This window comes from Ambystoma mexicanum, chromosome 7q (assembly GCF_040938575.1).
Source record: "Ambystoma mexicanum isolate Mex_15411 chromosome 7q, UKY_AmexF1_1, whole genome shotgun sequence".
Taxonomy (NCBI): Eukaryota; Metazoa; Chordata; class Amphibia; order Caudata; family Ambystomatidae; genus Ambystoma; species Ambystoma mexicanum.
In genome coordinates, this window is record NC_090941.1 from 290,865,233 (window position 1) to 290,890,704 (window position 25,472).

At 42.8% G+C, this 25,472-nt stretch overlaps 1 protein-coding gene across 1 annotated transcript in view; it reads left to right on the plus strand.

Annotated features, from left to right (window-relative positions):
- The first annotated feature begins 757 nt into the window (after positions 1 to 757).
- OBI1 (ORC ubiquitin ligase 1) overlaps positions 758 to 25,472 on the plus strand; it is a 292,444-nt gene continuing 267,729 nt past the window's right edge. The window contains exon 1 of the mRNA XM_069639353.1: positions 758 to 998. Coding sequence (XP_069495454.1) covers positions 927 to 998 — 72 coding nt within the window. The 5' untranslated portion in view covers positions 758 to 926. The remainder of the gene's footprint in view (positions 999 to 25,472) is intronic.

A 25,472-nucleotide genomic window follows, 5' to 3' on the forward strand; every position in this document is an offset into this window, starting at 1 on the left:
CTCATTGTGTGCATGCGTGCGTGTGAGTGTGCGGGGCGGCCCGAGGCACGGGCAAGACCATCACACCTGTGATCTCTTCAAGGCCATGTCACTTGAGGTAGGTCATTTCCCGTGATGTCAAAAGGTCAACGTTCGGTTCATGCATAGTTCTCAACCATTTGTGTTGCAAAGGCGGGTGAAACCCCCCGATTTTGTTTTTGGCGGGTGAGACGCCCATTGGAATGCATGGGCGTGCAGGAGGCTTGGCGGGTGAGTAAGCCCTTTAAAAGGCGGGTGACACCCGCCAAAAGCATGTGAGTTGAGAGCTATGGTTCATGTGACATCATTTCAAGTGATGTCATCACTATGCTAATTATTTTTGAAACTTTAAGATTCCTAAAGATTTTTGATCACAGAATGTTGCCATGTATGTACCATACGCTGGGCACTTAGCCAATTGTGGCATTATAACTTGCCTCCGTGTCCTTAACCTCTCTCCTTCCGTTTGTTCTAATTTGTTGTTGTAAATTCTTCTTACAAGGAAACAGTTTCAAAAAAGGCGTTTGTACCGCGGTGCCTTGCGTGCAACGAGCAAGAAAGTAGTTAAAACTGCACTTGATAGTTAGGGTGCTGGCGATTAACTAAATGGTTAAAGAACAAGCCATTAACAACAACATAAACACGTTTTCAATGTACCGGAAGTAGGAAGATTTCCCTCGCTCGTTCCGTAAAGTAGTATCCTTGCCTGATCCTAAGATGGCCGTCGCTGGGACTGAGCTCCGCCCACACGTGTCCTCGAGTCGAGTGTTCTACTACCTTGTTACTATGCAGCAACTAGACGCGCGCGCAAGTCAGCGCGTTTTCTTCCGGGCTGGACAAGACTATGCTTTGGTCGCGGGAGTTTTGATCGTGGTGGCTAGATCGCATTTCCCCCATCTGATTCCGTGATGGCCCAGAACGTCCAGAATGTCACTCTGTCCCTGACCCTACCGATCACGTGCCACATCTGTCTCGGCAAGGTATGTTGATACTTGATGGTCGAATCGGAAGCTCACACCCGGGCGGCATTCACGTTCCGGGAGGCTACCCAGACTGTAGAGGGAGCGGGCCTGATTGCTGTAGGCCTTTCGTTTGTGTTTATTGTGGGAAGCACCCTTTAAAAACGTGCAGACGTTCCTTTTGTTATTCATATACCCTTCCTATGGTAAACTAGTGCACCAGAGACACTGATAAGTGTTGCTGTTTAGTCCCCATGTCATGGGACCACTTTATCCTGTAATGTATGATAAACAACCGGAATTGTCAGCCACCAGTAGTATACGTTTCCCACCATAAGACCGGAACATCCTAGTATACAAATTGCTCTTGGCTAACTAGCAAAACCATCCAGCGGCTACCCGGCACCTCGCACGCACACACGTTTTTATGTAGCGCTGTGCCGATTTCCTGTTTCTAAGAGCTGTGTTTATTAGGGGTTGGCAGATTACTGCGCACCCTATATGGTCGCAGGAGAATTCGTCGCTGTGGCGAAAGCAACCTGTCAAAAAAAATTCGACCAATTCTCCCAGCACCAAATGGTTTCGATGTAATCAACCAAAACCGTGTTATTACTAGTCGTTTTATTTGTACTGCATTTACATGGCTGATTGAATGTACAGACTGATTAGTGACTTTGTGTATGTATTAGCGTTGGGATGTAGTGATGGGGCGCTCTCATTTTGGAATTTCTTTTCTATTTTGCTTTAACAGTTGCCTAAATTGCTTAAGGATTTGGGCTAATTTTGTGTCCGTTTAGTTAGATGTCTGGTCAGGTTCATGCATGCCCATGTGGCTTCGGGTGGGCTATACACAGCAAGCCCTGTTTTTTTTTTTTCTTTGCTATCTTTGACTTTTTTAGTTTTGCGTTTCCAGTTATGCATTTTTCTTCACAGTTAATTCCACAGCTCCCACGTCGCTTCAGCCCCTTCTACTATGTTCGCCCTCAACTTTGCACTCAATTCTCTGGTTAAGTTGTATGAAAATATTCACATTGAATTCAAGGGAAAAAAAATCTATTTTGAACACAATTAATACTAAGGTCAATTACCTGGAGGGCTTTATCTGCACTTTGAACATTCCCTCTAATCGGGCTAAGTCTCCCCAAAAAGATTTTAATTTAATAGCAACTAATCTGCGGCTTTGTGAGGCATTGGGCCAGATCATCTTTGCAGTGAAACCTAACTCCGATACATTACTAACCTTTTTGATTCTTCAACTTTTCATAATAAGCAAAGCAGTGCACCTTTTGGATGATTTAGGTACCCGTCAAATACAACCTAAAAGCGACCCTACGACCTAAGCAAGAAAAACATTTTAAAAAACATGAAAAATGTGCCAATCCGTAAAACATACCATAACATTTTTGCACAAGCTTTGACTTTATTAAACAGAAACTGCAGGGCCTAATCCAGTTTGATTATTCAGGAATTAAAGAGACAAATGAAAGCTTTAAACGGGAAACCAGTCTACAATAGAAGAGGTCATTGCCCACAAAACCTTGTATGTTCCCGGCTACTCCAAAGAGTAAAATTCAATTAATTAATTTTGGAGACCCCTGAAGGGGATGGAGGAGTCTTAAACCCGAACAATATCTCAATTTACTGGAAGCTGTGGTTGAGGATGACGATTGTGTTTTGGGTAATGTACATCGGCTGCTCTTTCCCTTGTGACTTTTGCAACTATGCAAGCGAAAAGAGCTACATCTTTAACTGGTTTCCATAATGATGGCAACAGCTTTACAGAAAATGAACTTTTTTTATCCTATCCACCATGATCATTTCCACTGTGTGCCATGAACCTTTGGTTTACGCATGATAGTCTAATTATTTTTAATCGACATGTTCTGTGTTTGCTTCCGGAGCTCCACAGGTTCTGACAACTTACACCGAAAGATATTCAAGATAAATTCATTTAGCAAAGCAGGTTCGATTTGGTGGCTATTCATTTTTCCTCAAGTTTAATGGCAAATGTGATGCTGAGGAAATTCAGGCCTTCGTCTCCTTCGGAGATGACATTTATAAGAACTTCGATCCGAAGTCTACTCCCAAGGGTGCTTTCCCTTTCGAACAGCTGAATAGACTTTAGGACAGGGATCTATCCATTTTAATATCGATAATCCTACTTGTAGAATGGTAATAGTCGTGTCAACTTTCCAAGCACCACACTTTTTGCAAGATTCTGATTGGTCACATATCTCATCCTCCCTTCACTATCAATTGGTTTCTGACATGAAGCCACCATGAACAGCCTTTGGAAAACCAGTTACGCTCTTATCCTGAAATGCCAGAGGTCGTGCTCACCTTTTTACACCAGGGGTCTGTAATTCTGACATGCCCTCTTTTGCGTTTCTCTTACTGCAGGCAACGTGTCTGCTTGATAGACCTGTCCTAGGCGGTTCCAACCTATTTTTTTTTTTATACCTACTCAGAAAAGAGGGAAAGGTCGCCTGTTTCAGGGCTTGTTATGGCCATCCATTCTAACTTCGTTTCACTTATGAAATAAAGTCAATTGAGTCTTTCGACTTTGTGGCTGTTTATTCTAACATGGTGTGAGCCGTACGATTGTAAGAAACATGCTCATTTTTAATTTATATTGGAATCCAAAGAGAATTTCCCAAGCATCGTTTTTAGACATCCTTGCTAATATTCTAGCTCATTGGCAAGTTATATCACTGGGCCACGTTTTAGTGGCAGGGGATTTTAATTCTTCATGCTTATTAAAGTTGCATTCAGCGGATTCAGCTACTTGGTGAATCTGGGGTTCAGGGGATGCATATTACTTTCATTATGTCCCTTCGGGAACCTTCCATGGTCAATGGCAGCATCAGAAATGACATTCCGGTGCATGCCACTTGGCACAGGGGCACTTCTTCATCCATTTTGGATTATATTTTGATCTCTCGTTTGAGCGGTATATTGATTTCGAAGTAAACATCTCCCGAATATTGATCATGCTAGTTTACATTTGGCAATATCCTTTCATATGTCTCTATGCCTGTGATGTGCATATGATAGACCCCTTTTTATTAATGAACAATGATCCAGGCTGACCAATAGAAATACTTAAGTTCAACGCTAACCCCTAAGCTCGGTGCATTTTGCGGACCCCTCAGCCTTTGCCGATATACCTGGGTTCTCGTGTGCTCTGGAGTCAGTAAACAGTTGTCTTTTAAAGGAATGTCATTCTGCATCTCAAACCACTCGTAATCATGTTTTTGACAAGGAGGTTCACCCAAGAAAAAAATAACTCGGGCGTAAATTGCAACCTTGGTGCAAATGGAATACCTACAATGCCTATCTGCACCAAAGGCACCTTAAAGAATTGTATACAAATTGGCTTAAGGTTCAGAAAGCCCTGATGTTGCAGATAGATGCTAAAAATGATACGTACCCTTTGGCCCAATTGTGACTGGAACTTTTGGGCCTTCGTTAATTCTATGAACTCTGTTAAAATGCATAGTCAAATTAATGTTATGTCTGAATCAGGTAATCCTAATCTTTCCATCCTTTCAACATCTTGGCATTTGGAATTTGACCCAGATGCCATACTGTATTTTAATCTACAAAGCCAACCCGTCTAGAGCCCCTTGTCCAGACGGTCTGGCTAATGGTACTCTTGCGGTTAATTCAAATTTGTGGGCTAATGTTCTGTACAAACCTCTTAAACATGATTCTGGTTACTCACACCACCCGCTGTCTTGGAAAACGTATCTTTCTGTTTTCAAGAAGTGCAATAGGCGAGATCCTACCAACTATAAGCCCATCGCCCTTCTTGATACTTCAAGCAAGATCTACGTGGGTCTTGTTTTGAAGAATTTGGAAAGTTGGATGAAGCATGATGAGTGATCTTTAATCATGCCTTATGCGAGGTCTGGGAAAGTCTTTGTTTTGTCCTTTTTGCTTCTCCAGCAACAAGCTCACATGCAACATTATTCCTTGTACATTGTCTTTTGTGCCCTTTAATCGTGCCATTGACGGAGTGAACCAAGTAAAGCTTTGGAAGAAACGTAATAACTGCGGCTGTCCTAAACCTCTCCTAGCCATTCTCAGATATATGTATTGTAACATTCAGATCCAGATTTGCTTAGTGAGGCACCCTTTCTGATTACATTCCAACTGATAGCGGTTTGCGCCAATGGTGTGTTCTAGCTCCAGCCCTTTTTCACATCTGTTTAGCGGATGTGGATAATAGGCTTGCACAATGCAATGGATTCTCTCCCGCCTGGGTGCTATGCACATTCTACAAATGCCAATTACATTGTTTTACTCAATCGCACTCGTGTCGGGTATCTCAACACCTCATTCATTCTTTATCCACCTTTTAAAAGGAATTAGACTTGGAAATTAATTTCACCAAGCAATGTGTTTCAAAGCGCTTCAAGGAGGGAGGGAGCAAGGGAGAATACACATACATTCTTGAAACAAATCAGAATGAAAAATAACTATCATAATCAGCCTGGTGACATTTCAGTTAGTGCAAGTGCAGGAACAATTAAGGATGAGGGGGGGGGGGGGAGAGGAGAACAATACAAACAGTAACATTACTATGCCTGACGACAATTGATGTGGTGCATGAGTAACAAGAGGAGGGGGAGGGTAGGGACTAGGGGTTTGGAGAGAGGGACGAAACAAGCAACTATCATATTAGGACAGAAAGGTGTTGGGGGGGGGGGGGGTGGGGGAAGAGGACAAGAGGGAAGGTGTGGGAGACAAACGGGCTGCTATCAAAGGTCAAGGGACAAATGATAAGAGTAAGTGTTAGTGGACCTAAAGGAAGGAGGGGGAGAGGGCTGGCAGCTGTGAAAGGAAGGTGGCTACAATTACAATGCCTGATGACAATTGGGGGTAATAAGCGGATGTGGTAACTAGTGCACACCTGATAATTTAACAAAAAACGAGTTGGGTTCTTAATCCAGCATCTGCTGATTTAAGGAATTTCAAGGTGCGGGGGAGGAAAAAGGCCTTGGCACAAAGCCTTGCTTAATATAGAAGAAATAAAAGAACCCAAATTTGGGATCCTCCCATCCCCTGCACACTTTCTACATGCTCCCTGAGGGCGTTCAAACATATAGGTATTCAAAAGTCATGGACAATTTGAATAGCAATTCAATTTAACAAGTGAGTTGGGCAAGAAGCAATCTCATTTAAAAACAATTATTTATTCCATTTAACATAATTAATGCGAGGAGAAACACATAATACAAGTAGTGATGTCCAATGATTTAGGGCTGACGAGTTTCGAGGATTCCCTCTTCTTCAAAAAGGGCCTCATTTAACTGGTCATTGAAATTAAAAGAAACAAACTAAAGTAAGTAGATGTATATAGCAGCCTGATATGAGCAATGTCATTAATACAGTAGTCAGATATAGAGAAGTTGAGCCATAATTAAGGAGCACTGCTTATCAGTATTCGTAGCATATTCAGATGGTTCCCAGCACCAGTGAATACACGATTAAGGTGCCAGGCCACAAGCAAATAGTGGAATAATTAGAGAGAGAATTATTTATTTATTCAAACATAAGTGCCTATCGACCTATGTACTGGGTACAGGCCCTCTGGGTGATGAAAGATAGAAGGCAAATGGTGGATTATTGGTGAGTTGCTTCAAGTCGGGTGACACTAATGGTTCCTAGTAGTTAGAAATCTATTTATGGCAACATTTATTTGTGTATTAGACTCATAGAGGTAGTGCAATCAAGATGCAGTAAGTTGGAAATAAAACCTACCCTTAGACGATGGAATATTCCTCGACTTTCCAAGTGATGGTGTAAAATCATGAAGCCAGTGCTTCAGGGTCTGATGCCGTAAAAAGGAGTATTAGCCCTAAGGACAACAACATTGTGTTATAAAGATTTTAGCGGGCAAGCCCGTCCATTAGCAACATAAAAAATGCAGAGAAACCCCTGTGTGGAAGCGTCATCGACGTGCTATGATCTATGTCAAAGGATCGGGGTATTGACGTGCAACTACACTCATTGTAACCAGTATGCGGGGTACAACAGTCCCTTGTCAGTGCCCATATTCAAATATCTCTTATTCAATGTTCACGGGAGTTGCTAATCCCAGTAACACGTGCATAATACTACAGAAGGATCAAGCACTAAAAAAATGGTCAAAGCGACTCGAAATACCTTATCACCTTCACTTCTAGCCTAAACCACTGTGACATCATAATTCGCGGTGGCAATGTATCTGTGCCATATGTTAACCTAGCAGAGTACAAGTACCCGGAACGTCGGTGAATATCTGGTCAAAGAAAACATTTTAGAATCCATGTTAGATATAATGCGCAGCAATCATTCATTAAGTGAAAGCAATCAAACATATTTGGTAGTTAAAAAGAAAAGGTACCTCATGGTAACAAGTTCCGGAATTACAGTGGTGATCCCTGTCAACGTTGCCTAGGAGAAACGACGCGCATTCAGTGTAAGTGAGGAGCGGCTCTTGTGATCTTGTAAAACAGTTCACTGTGAAATGCAAAGAATGTTGCATTAGCATGATTGCGGTATATGAGCGGGATGATGCTCATCTACGGTGGCTATGTAGCTTGAATCATCTCATAGCTTGCTAATGTAATACGCGTGGACACGAACTGCTTGCAGTCAGAGTACGCCGTGCAGAGTCTCTGTGCAATCGTTTGCAAGGAGACGGTCAAAGCCGGGCATGTGTGCCGCCATATTTGTAAAGTGTTACTGTTTATTGGAAACAGTAGAAGGGACTCGTCCTGTTCGGCACTAAGGTCATCCATCTTGGAGAGGTTCAAAGTGGAATCTAATCAGCTTAGAGTAAAAAGAGAATATATTGCCATCCATGTGGAAACCTCTTCTATCATGGAAGATTAGATTAATAAATCAGGGAAAATGAACATAATTTTGTAATGCTATTAATTCGGAGCCATTATGGAGGGGCTCGGATAAATGTAAAGAAACTGAATAGGACGCGCTGTGTTAGTAACGAAAAGAGCACTCATGCGTGAATGGGAATGTCTCAGTGAACAAGGTTCTAAAAAGGCTCAATGACTTACATCTGACTCTTGCATAGCACAATAGAGTTCCAAAAGTTCATATGTGTTATTTTCCATAGAAATGCAGTCACAATAGTATATTGAATATGTTTGTACATGCATGATTCTGATTAGAGATCTCCTATGAGCAGTGATCCAAATCACAGAGAAAAACACGTCGCTGTAATCGGGTATGTTTCTATAGATGTACATATATCATCATGGTCAAGGTAAACGACAGTCTCAAAGTACATGTTTCAAAATATACATAACCTACAGGTAGCGATGCCGGTAGCTTTTTCAACAATCCTTCATGAGCCTTGTAGTTTAAACAATTCGAAGAACATACTGGTCATTAACATAGATTCTTAAATGACATACTTTTCATGGGGATAGAACCATAGAACTACAAGTTGTATTCAAGCTGGTCAATGCATAGTCCTCTAATTATAGGTGGAAATGTAATCCCTGGGTATACTTCAAATAGGTCTTACACTTTCAAGAAGCAAGTACCCTCTTTATAGGAAACAGCTTAGAGAAAATTCCTCATTAAGGCCATGGGGGTGCAGGGTGTCAAGCAAATCTATCCAATATTTCTCTTGCTGCGACAATTGGGGTAATGCCAGAATTTAACAGGAGGGGGAAGAGAAGGGGAGGAAGGAAGGGTTTCAACTTAGAAGTTGTGGACAGCATGAAATATCTGGGCTCTATATTTTTAAACAACATCTGAAATAGTGTTAAACAACAAAGAGATTTGCCCCTGAAGGGTGTGGCCTGCTCGGCATAAATGGTAAAAGATTAATATAAATAAGGATATTTTCCCCACAGCAATTGCAAACATTTTATAAAGGGGAAAATTGTTCCTAGCTTACTACATGGTTCTGAACAGTGTGCCTATAGATTAGGCTACAATAGAGGGCAAACTTGGGAGGCATGCTCTGAATCTGCCAAACCGAGTCCCAGCCGCCATAAGTCATTATGAGCTAGAACTCTGTTCTTTCAAATCACTTGTTGATTGGAAGTGTTTGCTCCTTGATGAAAATATTGAAAATTCCCCACTTCACTCTTTTTGTTAGCTTGCACGAAACAATGAGCAATCATTCACATAAGTCTCTAGAAAAATATCTGGACCATTGTAATACGATCCGTTGAGTGTGACTGCAACCGACCTCGTCGACAACCTGTCTGCAGAAAAAAAATGAATTATGGAACTTTGATTGGATCACTACCCATGGTCTGATTGTGAATTATAAACTATTCATTAACTCTTCTTCTCCTTCTCCTCCTCAGAACATGGCATAATATTTTTTTTAAGACTAAGATTTAATCTTAACCCAACTCATTAAGTTTTGGGTGCTCAATCAAACATTCCTCGAACACTACGACTTTGCAGACTTTGTCGTAACCCCAACTACACTGTAGCACTTGTTCATAAACTGTCCCGTTTTACACAATGCTGGATTGGTAAATTTTGCTTGCTTTTGTACATAAAATTTATTTTATTTATTCAGCAAATGCTTGAAAGCGTGTATTAAGTGGTAGCTACACGTCCCTTCTAATTGCTGCAATTAATTATTTATCAATGTTTTTAGGCGGATCGAGCTCTCCTACTTTTCTTTTTTCTTTTTTTAATCACTTAATTGCAATGTTTTGTCATTTTGCTTTTTATATTTGATTACAATATTATTTTATTTGTGAAAGGTTCCCCTTTTGTAAACTATACCCCAATAATAAAAAAAAAACAGTTATGAATACAGGATTACAAGGGCCAGTTTGCAAAGAGAAAAAAAATGGAACGGATGTGCATTTACGAATGACATGGCTCATGTTGTGATGTATATGTGTTTAAGTTGGGTAAGCGCTATATCTAGCATAGGCATCTTGTTGAAATGGGCCCTTCCTTATCTTCAGCCGCAATGCAAGTACAAATGTGGGGCATGGCATGGGGTGGGTAAGTGGGCGCAGAGGGATCAGAGCAGAAGTTATGAGTCGTCTGTGTGAGGGGTGGTGTATTTCATTGCCTGCAAGTGCTTTTTGTGCGATCACTAAGTGGTTTGCTGTGTCCTTGTCTTCAACAGGACAAAGCCCATCACCTGCATCTGGGTTATTTTAGGTTGGGTATAATGAGGTGGTGAGGGTGGGTGATAAAGTTGGGAGTTCAGCAAGTTCTTGATTTGTGTCCTTCTCTGTGGATTTGGAGAGCAGCTGTTGAAGGGTGCTTTTGTAGTTTTTGGTGAGTGTGTGGTTAGTGTAGAAGGATGTGAGTTACCTGTTAGTAACCAAGAAGGATTTCACATTTTGCATAATATACCAAGTTTGTGGACACCTCGTAAATCGACGATTTTGGGGTGTGGCTTGTTGCCATACTGTGCTCTAGTTTATTGTAGGGTTTTATCTGTATCCTATTTTTCGTATGATCAGTAACTTGAATCTCTCCAATCAACGAGTTTTAAACACAGTTGTCATGTAAAACTGCCAAATTATCGTAGCGAGAAAAGATTGTCAATTGGAAAGAGGCATGCTGAACTCTTGTGTTTATAGATCAAACAACCAGAAGTTGACTGCACTTAATTGTAAACCTCCATAGACATGATGCTACAACACACGCCCTGAAGGCCTGCATCTCGTGTGTGGGGTTGCATGTTGTGCACCATTGAATGTTTTTGCAACATAATAATCTGTAAGTGAAAATATTCACCTGTATTATAATAGTGTTACATTGCATGCCACAGCACAAAGTTAAAATGCAAATAGAGGTAATATTCTCGTAAAAGAGTAGGATTGACCCCAATGGTCCTATTATAACCGCACAAAATAGTGATCTTAATTGTGTTCTCCTAAACGCACGATCACTGGTTAGACATTCTGTGAAATAGCTGATTTTATTGTTCAAAATAACATAGCCATGTTCAGTAATAATATCTATTTGGCACTTTTGGGCAAGACCTTATTTTGGGCCAGACTTTACACTTGATGTGCCTGATGCCTATTTGATAATCACTAAAGGCACTTTTTTTGGAAGGGTGGCTGAGTGGCTTTCATCTTCAGAAAGGATCTTCATATTCATGAGGTCACCATTGAGGCCCCTGTGGGCGTGGAATCACTACTTGATAATCCCTGTCTTGTATAGCTTTTTTATATTATATATGCCTCCGAATCATCATTTGGGGCGTTTTGAGAGTCCAGTTGATCACCAGCCTCCTCTCAATGATTAAACCCTCCTCTAATATATAATTGCTGGGGGATTTTATTTATTGTTTTAATGACAACTCAGATCATGTAGAAGCTCTTGTTAATCTTGATTTTCAGCAACATGTTATGGCCGCCAACCAAAGGAAAGGTCTTATACTGGACTAGATTTGTTCTGTTGAAATTATGATCTATGATCTTGCCATGCCCTTGGCCAGACCATTGTTTTGTTAGTTTCGACTGTTTACCCCTGGCCTTAACCCGCGTTTTGGCTCCGTTAATATCACTATCTCCAAAATAAATTTGCATAAAGCCACAAGTCTTTCTCCACTGTTACATACACCATCTGAGGTACTTGTGTCATTGACATTTGCTTAAGACATTTTGATCACTATGGGCACTTATTGACCTCGGCTATAGATGAGGTGACGCCCATAAAAAATTGTACGATCCTGGTCAATCTTGGTTCACGCTGGATTTATATAAATTAAGATTGAGAAAAATAAATGCCACAAAAATTGGATTAAATTGCTTTACCCTGAAGATAAAGAAGGCTATGATTCTACTGTAAAATAAAAAAAATACAACAGCTATACTTCATGGCAAAAAGGACACTTGCACTCGTGCATCAGTGTAGCTAAATCGGACTCTAATGTACTTTTGAAAGTTCTGCGAGAACTTGGGTCCCCTGATGTGAACCTACTAGCAAAGATGAAGCTTGGTGCACTGCCATACAGGATGCATTAATAAACAAGATTCTAACCCTCAAGCAATCTATTGCTCTTAAATATGTTATTCCTTTGTAACCATATTGCCAGAAGAACACCATTGCTGCCTTCCCGCCGTTCATATTTGCTAATACAAGAGGTTGTGCCCTTTATCCACTTGCTTAAACCCAACAGTGTGCAAGGGAGATCTTTGCCAAGCTCATATAAATAAAGGAGTGTGCACCTACTCATGAATGTGGTGATCAGACACTGATGTATAATGCAGTACTGCTACTGTACCTTCTGCTCTTAAGCAAGCATGGATAATTCTTCTATTGAAGTCCCTTTGGACCTTAGTGTGGCTTCCAACTATTGATCAATAACCTATGCAGCTTTTCTTTTAAATATTGATAATAGCATGCCTGCAAATGTAGTCGTATCTAGTTGGGCCTTATGCAATCAGTGTTTAGGGCTACTCGTTTAGCATACCACGCCTTATTAGACCTTAAGTATAACATGCTTCAGATTATCTTCAAGGGTGGAGTGGCTGTGTTGATGCTCCTGGATCTCTCTGCAGCGTTCGACCTGGTTGGTTACAACATACTTGTAGATAGTTTGCATTATACTGCTAACTTCTCTTCTGAGGCTTCAACCTGGGTGCTCTCTTTTCTATCTGGTCGTACTGCCAGTTTTCAGTGACCTTACAACAGCTGTCCCTGTCAATCTGGCCTGTGGGGTTTCACAGGGGTCTTCAAGGCATTATTGTTGCAATTCTATAGGTTTTCTTATTAAATGGACACTTGTGTACCTATTTAAGTTTCCCTGTTCAATGAAAGCACAGCTCACCCTGCATTTCTCAATTGCCCTCGGTGCTCTCTTCACCTTTCACTTCAAGTGCTAATAGAAAGTGCAGCAGTAATCGTCTCCTACACACTGTCAAAGGCCTGTGTGGGAGTTCTAGACAAGATTTTATTTTTGAAATAATTGCAAACCGGAAGTAATCAGGATGATACTTTTAGTGATGCTTTCGGTAGCCTGTATTGCAAAGACCAGTATGTTTACTTTATATTTTTTTAAGACGGTCCTACAATCCCATTTCTAAAATGTAAGTTGTTACATAATGCATAATTACAGTATTGATACTGTAAAACACTGCACCATCTCCATGCTTTACAGTTTAGGTTAGTGTATCTAAAATCTCAGTGTCAACTATATTTCATTTTGTTGGGGAAGATGCATCATATTGATGAGTGAGCCCTTTTGAAAATGTACATGATCGCACAATCAAATGTTTTTCATGGCAAATCTAGTTCTGTAACTTGCCAGTTGCATACATTTGTGCAACTGGTGCTCAACCCATGAGCGATCCCATGCTCCTTGAGGTTCTATATTATCACCCTGTTCCTTTATGCCAGCTACCCTGAAAGTGACATGACCATAAACTCCAAGATTCCGCATAGTTTTCCCAGTTCTTTGCTTGCTACGCCATCCACTCTGCTTTGTCTTTTCCTTTTGATAACTCTTCCTGCAACTCTCTACATTCCTCTGGCACCAACTCCCTGTGTGTAAAGCGTTTTGCTAAACGTAGAAGGAGGTTGTTCGCTTTCCTCACCTGGATCCCTCTTATGGAACAGCCTCCCTCTGCATCTTGAGCATGACCTTCTTAAGCTCTGAAAGCACCTTATGACGTTCCTCTTTTCTTCCTCCTTCCCTTCTTCCCCCTTCCTCTGCTAATGTCACAGTTGCTGTGATTGGTGTCTTGGACCCTTATCTATCCTCGGGGCCCCTGACCTCTCGCATCAAATCTCCCCAGCTTCTGTATGCATTCAGCACTTGCCTTGGCACAGCCTCCATACTGGAGACTCTCACTTAGCACCCTATGTGGCTGCTAACCGCATAGCACTTGCCATATGTCACACTTCATCTGTGGCTTACCCTGGAGCACGGACACCCCATCACCTACCCCACTTCCCTCTTCCTTGCTGCACTTGCACATTCTGAATACTCACAAGGCATAGTAGGTTCGGGTGTCCCTTCCCTCACTGTAGTTGTATATTAATTGTATTGCAGTCCCATGTTCCCCTACTCTTGCCCTGTGGGCACTTTGAAATATAATTTGTTTATTGTTTGCTTATTAGGCGCTTATACAGCAAACTAAACTTTCCTCTTACATAATGAATACACAGAGCTAACTAGATGTTTACACAAAGTAGTGAGCGATAGTTCCATCCAGTCTGTACATCTACAGAGCTAGTACACTACCATAGACTGTAGCTAGCCTCCAGAGCTTGCTTTGTTTAATTGCATTATATATCAGCACCTGCAGGAGATAGCTGGCCACTTTTTTTAGAGCCTTTGTATCATATCTACATGTGTCCGATCATGCAGCTAACCTTCTGCATTTTACAGACGCTCACCCAGGGCTCCCAATCTTTTTGCCCACTCGCATGGTCAAGTAGATTTTTATGAAGGGGCGAGTACCATTTGCAAGGAATGTTTGAAACTTTTTTTTAACATTGACTTTGTTTGCAGTTCTTGTCAAATAAAAGTTTCACTGTGCACGGCTGGCTTCTGGGTGGCAGCAGTATGCCTAACATAATTTGGGTTTTTTGTGACCTGCACCGTTTTACAAAACAATTTTTAGTCATCCATTGCTGTGGTTCAAGTGCATTTTTCTTCGGTTGAATAGGTACACTAAGTTACCCAGCCTCCAGGTCTAGATGAATTTGCAAGTCCCGACTCCTCTCACTAATTTCTTATTTCAGCGGTGCGCAAAACTGCTGTATTGTTGCTCATTTCATGTCTTAGGTACAAATAACTTCTGTTGACATTGACAAGATTAGTACAACATTGCTTATCAAATGGGTCTGTTTTCTAATCCAGAACATTTTAATTGGCAAACTCTGCTAATTCATTTTTTAAAACAAATTAATACCTTGGTCTTGTCTCTCACCAACTTTATATAATGTATTTTTAAAAAAAAACTCTTTGACCTTTGGCCTTCTGGGTGCTCTTGGCATGCTTTATAATAACTATGCTGATGATGCAGATTCTGCAGTGCTTTACCGAGGGGTTATGATTTGGTACCCCACAAAGATTAGCAAAGCTACTAGCTGATTTTAGAGAGTGTACCATTTCTGGATGTGTTATCCGAGTGGCTGCGAAAGTAAAAATGCTGGGAGTTTATCTTGATACCGCCTCCACAATGAAAGCCCACATATACAATATTGTTTCTACCACCTCCCACTTCTTGTTATGTTGTATCCGTCCCTTATTGTCAAAGGATAATTGTGCCTGCCTTGCCCGCGCTATCGTTGGAGCTAATATTGGCAATTGTGACTGTTTTTTGTATGGCACCTCGCAAGGGAACATACGTTACAGACACTTCTTTATACCACGGTTATAACAGTGGACCAAATCAAGGGTCGGGATCATGTTACGGAGGCTCAAAGCTCCCTACACTGGTTGTCAGCGTGAGAACTTTTTAAAATTTAGAGTTTTTATTCTTGCCCGTAAGTGTCTGTATGGGAAATGTCCATCCTACCTTAAATCTAGGTTGACCAGTGAACCCTTATGTTTGGACATTGCGGTCCAGTAACATAAACTTGTTGTCTATTCCTTGAGTTAAACTGGAGAGAGCTGGTAGACTGGCATTTGACTTGACTTATCCTTGGAACATCCTTCCGCCAGATTTGAGAGTAATATCTTCAGCCCTACAGACAGCTAAGGGGAGTATCGGCCACTTTTACTCCTCAAAAATTGGCAAATACTCCCAAAAATAAATATTCACAACAAAAAATAGGAAAAAGATATGTAGAATCGTGCGCTCCTGCTTTCACCCTCACAGCTATGTCATCCGACTGCATGCGAGACACTTCTAGCTATCCCGAGTTATGGTCCACCCTGACCACTATGAACGTTACCATCAATCTGAATACGTTGTATGGACTCTGTGTATCAAAGCTTAATAACTCTACACTCATGTCAGTGGATAGATTGCACTCATGACTTGTTTGCACACTTTGATGCTCTTGTGTCTACGAGGCCAACCACCAATAGCTATCCCCAGTGTTCCAGATAAGATTTTGAAGTGGAATTATTTTACTCCCTATTTTTTAAAGTTGGGAGTAAAATGATTTTTTAGGGAGTAAAATGTATGTCCAATTCCCAATGGGAGTATTTTATAAGTGATGTTTTAACTTTAAAACGGAACTGTTTTTGTAATAATTTCTTTGCACCTAGTTATTCATAAACAATTAGATATATGTTCACTTCTTCCAAACAGTCAGTAATAGTAGAAATGTCTTCCTGTGGTACTACTTGCACAGCTGGTCCGAACGTATCCATGGAGTTGTGTGAATGAATGCGGGGGCACATGATCATATGTGTTTGTTTACCATTTTTTGTTGGGAGTATTTTTATTCCCTGTTTTTTATTTTTGGGGGTATTTGCCTATCTTCAGGGAGTAAAAGTGGCCGATACACCCCATATCTGTAGGGCTGCCTATCTCATCATTCTTTGTACTCCCCACTGTCATGCGTGATAAGAAATCCGCCCCTGGTCTGGGCTCCTGGTACATCTTGTACCTTTTATAATCAAACTCTTGTACTTTTAAACTTACCCGGCCAACCATGGTCGATTGATAATACTTCTACCAGCGGCTTGTGGTCCGTCCATTCTATGCAGGGCGTTCCCTATATGTAATGCCGGAAATTATGCATTCCCCATAAAAATGGCAATAATTTGCTTCCAACATTGAATACCTAGATTCTGTCTCCGTTAATGAATTTTATGCATGACTAGCTGTTGGGTAGTGATATTTGACTCGTGGCAAGTAAGGAATGGTGTGCTGTGTGTATGTATAGAATTGAAGTGGCTTTTTTGTGGCTGGTGATTAGCTTCAGGGTTCAAAAGGGAGGGGAGCTGGGAGCTATTTAGTTCCTGCTTGTAGCCTAAACGAGCTTGGTTAGCTTGATGCCAACAGCTACCAGGAGCTACTTTTGGCCCCCATGGCCAACTGATGCCGAACAAACCTTGTGCGTTTTAGACAATCAGTCTATAGGTAAACATTATGACACATCTATATGGTATTTAATACTTAATGGACAAAATGATATGTTTGCATCTCGGGAGAGTAGCAATGAAGCTCCATTAGGAGCCTAATGAGGATGTTGGAGCTTATTGTATGGGTGGGGGGCTGCATTGAATGATATAAAGAGGCTGAGGCCTCAAGTTTTGAACGCAATGTGGGGATCTTCTGTGACTTGGAGATTTGCACCAAAAGCTAGAAGGTTGACAAGAGTTCTAGATGACTATTGCAGACTTGGAGAAGCTTGGTTTGGTTTTAGCATTACATTGCATTGTTTGCATTATTTCTTCTATGCTCCCGTTTTTGTTCTGTGCCTTGTTTGGTATTGACCTTCTGTTCTCTACGGTTTTAATATTGTGGTCTCCCCGGTTTGTGGCATTACATTGCATTGCCTGCATTCTTCACTTTTAGGTTACCTGCTGTGCTCTATGCTTTTGCTGTTCTGTATTGAATCTGATTTCCTAAGTACGTTGTTCTTTTTCTTTGTTGTGGTCCCCTTCCTTTCATGCCCCCCCTCGTGCCTACTTCCTGTCTCTCTCTCTCTCTCTCTCTCTCTCTCTCTCGCTCTCTCTCACACCCTCATGCCCCCACTGTGCAACACCCTCCACCCCTTCCCCTGCTTGGGCTCCCCTTTCTTCCTCCCCCAGCCCCTATGGTGCTCTGTCTCGCCTATCTTCTCGTACTGCTTTTCGATCGACTATCCTATCATTCTGGCAGTAAGAAGCTCAAAAGGGACATTCTGGTCTCCAACCCAGGTCTACCTATCGCTGATGCCTACACCAGTGCTTCCTCCAGACAGACCCTTTCCGACATACTCTTTGTCGTTCCCTCTCCAGGCCTATAGGCCCCCCCCTCTCCCTTTTCCTCTTTTCCTATTAATTGTGGCACACGGTGGGAGGCCCTTCTGGCCCCCTTCCACTCATCTAAAACCTCAGGCCAATCTCCTCCTTTTTTGATAGATGCTTCCCGCACCATATCAACTTGCTTTCCTCTCCTGTATCCCTGCTTACCCCTCTCTTGCTCCTCTGCCTCCTCCTACTTCAGCCACCTCTCTGGCACCCCCTGCTGCTTCTCTGGCCACCCTGTTGCCTCCTTCCTCCGCCACCCCTCCGTCACTCTTCTTCCTCTCTGACTACCCTGCCTTCTCTTCCTTCCTCTTTTTTTGATCTGATCATCATCTTGAATATATTGCTTCTTTTTTTCTTTTTTACTGGTGATTCTTTTTTACTGGTGGTCCAATTTTATATATATCTCACGTACCTGGCCTTGGGCACCCGTCTCCAATGTGGGTTGACCATCCCAAAGTGCAGTGGCAGTCCCAGGGAGCCCCGGCAGTATCCCCGTTCTTCCCTGGAGGTACATTCTGTAACATATGCCAGCCAGACCTCCAGGATGGTCTGGTGAAATGTCCCTGGCCTTGGGCACCCGTCTCCCATGTGGGTCGACCATCCCCAAGCCCAGCCTAGAGCTCTGGCTGGGCTGCGTTACAGCCTTTCCCTCTGGGGAAGAATGAGGACCCTACCAGAACTGCCACTGGACTTGTGGACGGTCGACCCACATGGGAGACAGCCACCCAAGGCCAGAGACATCACCCCCAACAAATCTTGGAGCTATGGCTTGGCTGCGTTACAGAATTACCCTCTGGGAAGGGATGGGGACCCTGCCGGGGCTCCCTGGGACAGCCGCTGCACTTGGGGATGGTCGCCCCATATGGGAGACAGCCGACCAAGGCAAGAGTCTTTACCCCCGACTATCGTGGAGCTCTGCCTGGGTTGCGTTGGCTTCTACCTCTGGGAAATGTCGGACTCTGCCGGGGCTCCCTGGAACCGCTGCTGGGCTTGGGGACGCTCAAACAATGAGACAGCTGCCCAATGCCAGGGACATTACCCCCGACCATCCTGGAGCGCTGGCTGGGCTGCATTACAGAATTTCCCATGTGTGAGGGAAGGGGAGCCCTGCTGGAGACGAGAGTCTCCCCTTTCCAACGACACCTTCCTCGATCTGAATGGCACAATAGTGCCACAGATCGAGGGAGAGAAAGGTTGAAACTCAAGCAATTCTGGATCGTTACAGAGAGGTGATTCATGGTCTTCTGTATTTTTATCAGTGTAGGGTCTTTTAAATTGTCCCTTGTCCGAGCGCACAAGATTACTCGTATGGCATTCTGCACCTTCACTTGGCTGCTGTTTTTGAACTGCACAGAGTTTTCCTATTTGTTCAGATAACATTTTAATTTGGGACCTGTCCATGCAACTAGATTCTTTTCTTTGTGGCCTGGGCCGATATTGATTAAACTCACCCTGATTGGGCCTATTCTGGTGCCTCTCAGGAGATTGATTTCTATTTGTGTTGCTTCTGAACTCATGGGCCATAGGAGGTGGGGAGCGCTGCGTGACCATTATTTGACTGTGGTCGAATGGTGGTGGTGATTGGTTATAATGGCACGCAACATACATTTGCATTTTGTCTTTCATTTGGTGGGAGTTGTCCCCTATGCGGATTCCCATTTTCAATGAATCTATGCACATACTGCGGTCTTTCTTGGTGGACATATATCATTGTATTGGGGTCAAATCTGCTTTGCGCTCCCAGCGTCTGGTACAGGCCATTGTACATTTGATTTTGATTGTTATTCATGCCTGACATATCAGGACGAAATCCCTCCCCGGGGGTATTGCCCATGTATCTAGGGCTAATGTTAAGACTCTCTATTGCTTGGGTCAACTGATTGGAACATAGGAGTTGGGGGTGGTGCCCTCTGGTGGCGTGCCCCTCTGATTAGGTGTCAAGTTGTTCCTTGCCTGAGTTTGGGCTGATAAGTGGCATTTTTGCAGATTTTATCTCCATTATTGCTGGTGTGGATTCTTTAAATTTCGATTTTCTCTGCCTCTCTCTGATAATAGATTACTTCCCCTGTTCTATTATCCATTCTAATGATTTTTCCCTGTCAAATTCACAAATGATGCAATATCTTTTTGGAGACCATAAAATTATGCAGTTTTAAATTCTACAGAATTAGGATTAAAGGTCACATCAAATTGTGAAAATGCTCTTTTTAAGTCTTGAAGGTACTGGCGAGGGGACATATGACTTTGCAGTCATTGTGTATGCAGCTTTTTTTGCATCTTGTATTGACTGATAAGGGGAAAAGTGGTGTCTTACCTCACCTCCGAATGACACTAGCAGCTGCTGAGTCAAGCGTTTGGAGAAAGTACTATCTATACTGTTCTGGAGGACTTTAAATCAAACCCCCCCATCCCCTACCTCCCCCCCCCTGACCCCCCCCAGCAGGCTACAGTAGGAATAGCTATTGGTACACTGTTCCCTCGGGCAGAGCTGGGGTTAATCTGAACTACAATAAATGTAGTGTCTTGTCGCTTTTCCTGAGATTTAAAACTAAATATATGCTGTTCCAGATCCTTGCATTGTCCATGAAGCCGTTCTGCCTCCTGACAAAGATTAGAATTCTCATCCCTAATTTTATTGATCACGTCCAGTTTGCTTGTTTTGCTTTTGGCACTGGTCAAAAGCCCTGTCTTTCTTGTCATTCTCTTCCAACAATGTAACTATTTCTTGTTTTATAGCACGAAATTCCTTATTCTTCTTCATGTTATTCTTTCAAAGTGTTTGTAGTTCTGTAATTGCATAATCCTTGTCTTGTCTTATTACATCCAAGACCCCTTTTAAGTGGATCAATTCTTGCTAATGCATCAACTTGCTTTTCCTTCTGAGCCAATTTAGAATGCACATCTTTACATTTAGACTGCAATTCTGAATTAGACTGCTCTAATTCCGTTTTTAGGCACTTTATTTGATCAAATGCATCATCCAAACTACCCTGCAACTTATTAATCACTTCAGAATCATTTCCTTGCATTTCCAAAGACCAGTGTAGGAGAAACCATAATTTAGCACATTACCGTATTATACACTCCTTTTCCCCCTTCCAGTCAGAAGCTTTAAAAAGTATCATAAAGCATACCTGTATGATGCTCTCTTCCTCCAAAAATATCCTCCAATGGCTCATTTTGCACTTCTCCACATATTCGGTCTTTCCATAGAATTGCATTTTCTGACGACCAAACCCCATGGGCAAAATACTTTGCCTCAAGCCAGATCGGAAAATTCAGCTTCAATTTGGGACATGGTGACACTTCACGGAATTAATAAACTTTTAAGTGCACCCAATGTGTTTATGCCTAATGCATTGCAATGTCACGCCCAGTAACTGCTTTAAAGTTCCCAAAGGCCAACGCACCAAATATGTTGGATAGATTATCTGTAGGAGATAACCTGATTTTATGACATTTTGTTATATTTTATTGTGGTAGTGCATTGGTGGCTTCCCTATATTTAGTTGTAACCCTCCCCTCAGAATATACCCTAATACCTGTCCTTTGTGCCAGGGTCTTACACTTCTATGTGACAGTATCCCTTTTTTTTCTCAGCAAATTATCTACAATGCTGAGCTATGCTCTAGCAGCCAAATCACAAACATTATGAACAATTCATTGGATACACAAACATAGTGCACTTCTCAACTCACTTACTATAAAAACCAAAAGTTCACTTCAGATTTTACCATCCGTGGTAAAATGAATTACCTCCTACAGTAAAATGGGGCTCGTCCCTGTGAACTCTCAACCTCTGTGCCAGCACAGTCATGCAATGAAAATCTGACTAAATATGTTTTAGGTTTATGATTTATATTATAATGGTGTGCAGAATTGTTCATATAAAATTATCATGTGTCTAAGGCATGTGTACAAAAGACAAGAAAATAGGAGATTACATTACAGAGTTTGCACTCCCCAAAAGGCTTCCCCAGTCTCATTTTACCAATGTCTTTGTACACAAACATAAATTGGCAAGAGATGCAGCTTGAGGGAAAGAAATAATACAACAGCAAAGCGATCTTTTTTTAAAAAAATGAACTTTCAAAACTGTGTCCGTTTTTTAAACATTAATGAACATTATATATGAAGGCAATCTGCTAATCCTGACTAGCTACTAAATAGGCATCCGTCCAGCCAAACCTCACTTATGACCCATATTCACCTAAAAATCTGCAAGGTTCCTATGCTGCTGGTTGTGGAAAACCCCTCTTTCCGATAGGAATGTCATGACCTCAGCAATTCATCATCACTGCCTCAGCCAGCAGAGTGTCTGACTGTCTGTCACAGCCCAGCACTCAGGCAGCCCAGCTCCCAGCACAGGATCCCTGCCAGTCTGAACTCGCTCCCTCTCTCAGCTCCTTTTTAAAAGCTACTGGTGTCATTCAAAAGGACCTGCCTCTCTGCCTAGTATTTTTCCACGCCTGCTAAACTATACATTTATCATCTCTCTTCCTTTTGCTTCCTACAAAAACGCAATGGCCTTTTTTTTAGCAGCGCATGCTGCGAATATGAAGTCTCTGCTACGCTGCACGTTTAATGAAACGAGCCAGCTCCTAACTCATTGCAAAAGGGCATTTCAAAATAATTTCCAATTAATTTCATCTGAACCCATTTGCACTAATTTGTTATGGACCGGTTATACGTTACTGGGAAGGGGTTGTTATATAAAGTGCAAACCGGACAGATGACATGTTACCCTGAATTATAGCATTTTTTAAATATTTGCCCACTGCAGTGTGTGCATTTCCATCTGGTGCACGTGCTGGCCATTTATGATGTTTGCATTTTTTATATGAACTCCCCACCACTGCATCTGTATGAACCCCTTTACCTCACAGCCCCCAGTTACCCCTACAGAGATTTGTGGTTTTTAGTTCCGCATTTGACACAGTAGACGGGGTATGTCTATGGCGTAAGCTACAAAATTGGGGTATCCCCTCTGGACTCCTCAAGATGATCATCCTGCTCCATGATTGCACTAGTTTCAAGGTTAGATCGGACTAACGGGGTCGTCTGTCTCCATGGATTGATACTAACAAAGCACTAAAACAAGGATGCATACTTGCGCCAATGTTGTTTAATCTGTATTTTTGTGATTTGGGAAGTGACAGTCTGGCCATTCCTCCTATACTTGGTAGTATGGCACTACAGTGGCAGGATCACCCCTGGTGACCTGCAAGTTTCAATGAATAACCTGAAGAGGTATTCTGACCTCAGTTCATTGGTGGTTAATACCGACAAAATAAAAATTAAGGTTTCCTATCCATCCAAAAAACGTCCCCAGAAGTTGTGCTGGGAATTAGAAGGGGTCTGTGTTGAAGTTTATTATCTAGGGATTTACCTTGATTGCAAACTTTGAGGAACTCTGCACTTCGACCATATTCTATCCTGAGCACTCTTGATTGTGGGATGTATTGGGGCCTTTGCCAACAAGGGGGGCTGGAGGGGTATAAGCTCTTTCAGACAAAGATCAATTCTATCATCATGTACGGGGGCTGTCATTTGGGCCTTAGTAAATCTGCCTGAGGTGGCTAAATTAGAGCATACCATCCTCAAGAGATTACTAAAACTGCCAGCATAAACATCAATTGAAATGGTTTTCCTAGAATTTAATATCCTGCCCGTTATCCAAAGGATCAACTATGTTGTGCAACTACCCTTTGGAAACTGGCTAGGTCCCCAGGGCTGACCCGGCATGCTTTAATATATAATGTGTACATGACTAGATCCCAGTTTATGCCAACCAGCCTAATAGTTAAGCTTGCGGCTGTGGCAAATAGGTGAGTACAGATAGCCCCAGGGGACACCCTGAGCCCTATACTTAGCCAATTTAGGGTCCATACGAAACCTATTTTGGTTGACTTGGCAGGGAGCAATCAATTATTAACCTGGCGACTCATAATAATGCACATGGTTTTTATGTTTTTGTGAGGAGGAGCAACGCGGGGCGAGAAAAGAAAGGGGAATGCAGGGTGAAACCAACGGGAGCCAACAACGGATACCGAGACCCGACATGGAAGGGCCGAAACGGAAAAGGAGACACCCGGGGGCATGACAGATGGCTGCGAGGAGCAATACCCACACAGACCCGACCGGTCCTTACCTGAGGTCGCCAAAGCTGGCGTCCGGAGTCGCAGCCCATGGTTAGGGGTGTCACGGTATTAGATTTATGACGGTACGATAACCTTCTTGCCAAATGACGGCATATCATGGTTATCGCGGTATAGCAGGTGGAGTTAACCAATCTTAACAAATATTTTCTAAAAGGTCATAAATTGTCAGATTTATCATCACAAACAAAACCAGACACCCTGGCCCAGAATTGGGCTTTTCAACATAATTTCCACTGAAATGCCACCCCTTGCTTCCACCAAACACAAACACACATGTGGAGAGGAGGGGGGAGCCCTGCTGTGACTGGCAAAGCAAACTGAATAGCTTTTCTTAAGTGGTCACTTAGGCTTTTAGCTCCCTCACTGGCTACTGGTGAAGATGAACATGTTGCCATCTTTATAACCTGCATGCCACAGATCAATGAAGGCTGATGGTAGTATACGGGGGGGGGGGAAGGGAGGGGGGGGGGAAGGGAGGGAGGGAGGGAGAGGGGGGGGGAAGGGAGGGAGGGAGAGAGAGAGAGGGAGAGAGAGAGAGAGAGAGGGAGAGAGAGAGAGAGAGAGAGAGAGGGAGAGAGAGGGAGAGGGAGAGAGAGAGGGAGGGAGAGAGAGAGGGAGGGAGAGGGAGAGAGATATATATATATAATCTCACTATCTGCCGGAGCGATGATGTGGTGGCCCCCGCAGGTAGGAGGCAGGGTGCTGGGGTTCTCCTGGGTGGGTGGCCTCACGGGACAGACCGGGTTATGAACAGATCCTTCCTGACCAGCGGGAGAACCAGGTAATCTGGAAGCAGACGGCAGCCTTTAAAGGAGGCGGGAGATGGCAGGATCAGCCAATAGGAAGCCAGATAGACCGGGATGTTTCCAATTGGTGGGGAAGTACGTCACTCAAAGCAAATAAAAGCCAGTGAACTGATCGACTCTGTGTTGTTGCTTTTTCTAGTCATACGGAGAGGACGAGAAAGGAACAACTGGTGGGCCTATCCGGACACCAAGGAGGCCTTGGAGGGTTAAGTTACGTCCCGGGAAGGCCGTTTGAGAAGTGAAGTAACTCTCAAGGACATAATTGACTATAATTTCTTTTGGTTGATTTTGAAGAATAAAACCCAATTTCAGCAAATAACCACCTTATCCTGGTCGTGATTTCCACATTGGCGACGAAGGTGGGATCTCTGATAACGCGATGGAGACCCTAATCAAAGCACTGACGGTTGGCCAACAACCGCTGCAGCAATTAATACAGCTGCAAACGCAACAAGCGGCAGCTGACCGCCAGGCATTCCAGCAAGCCATCCAATTGCAAGGCACCTTTCAAACGACGGCCCAGGACAAACAACATGAGAATATCACCAGAGTCGCGGATGCGGTGGCCAGCTCCAGGAACCAGCCCCTAGTACCGTCCACGCTGCTCCAGAAGTATAAGGAAGGGGAAGACCCGGCCTTTTTCTTCACCAGC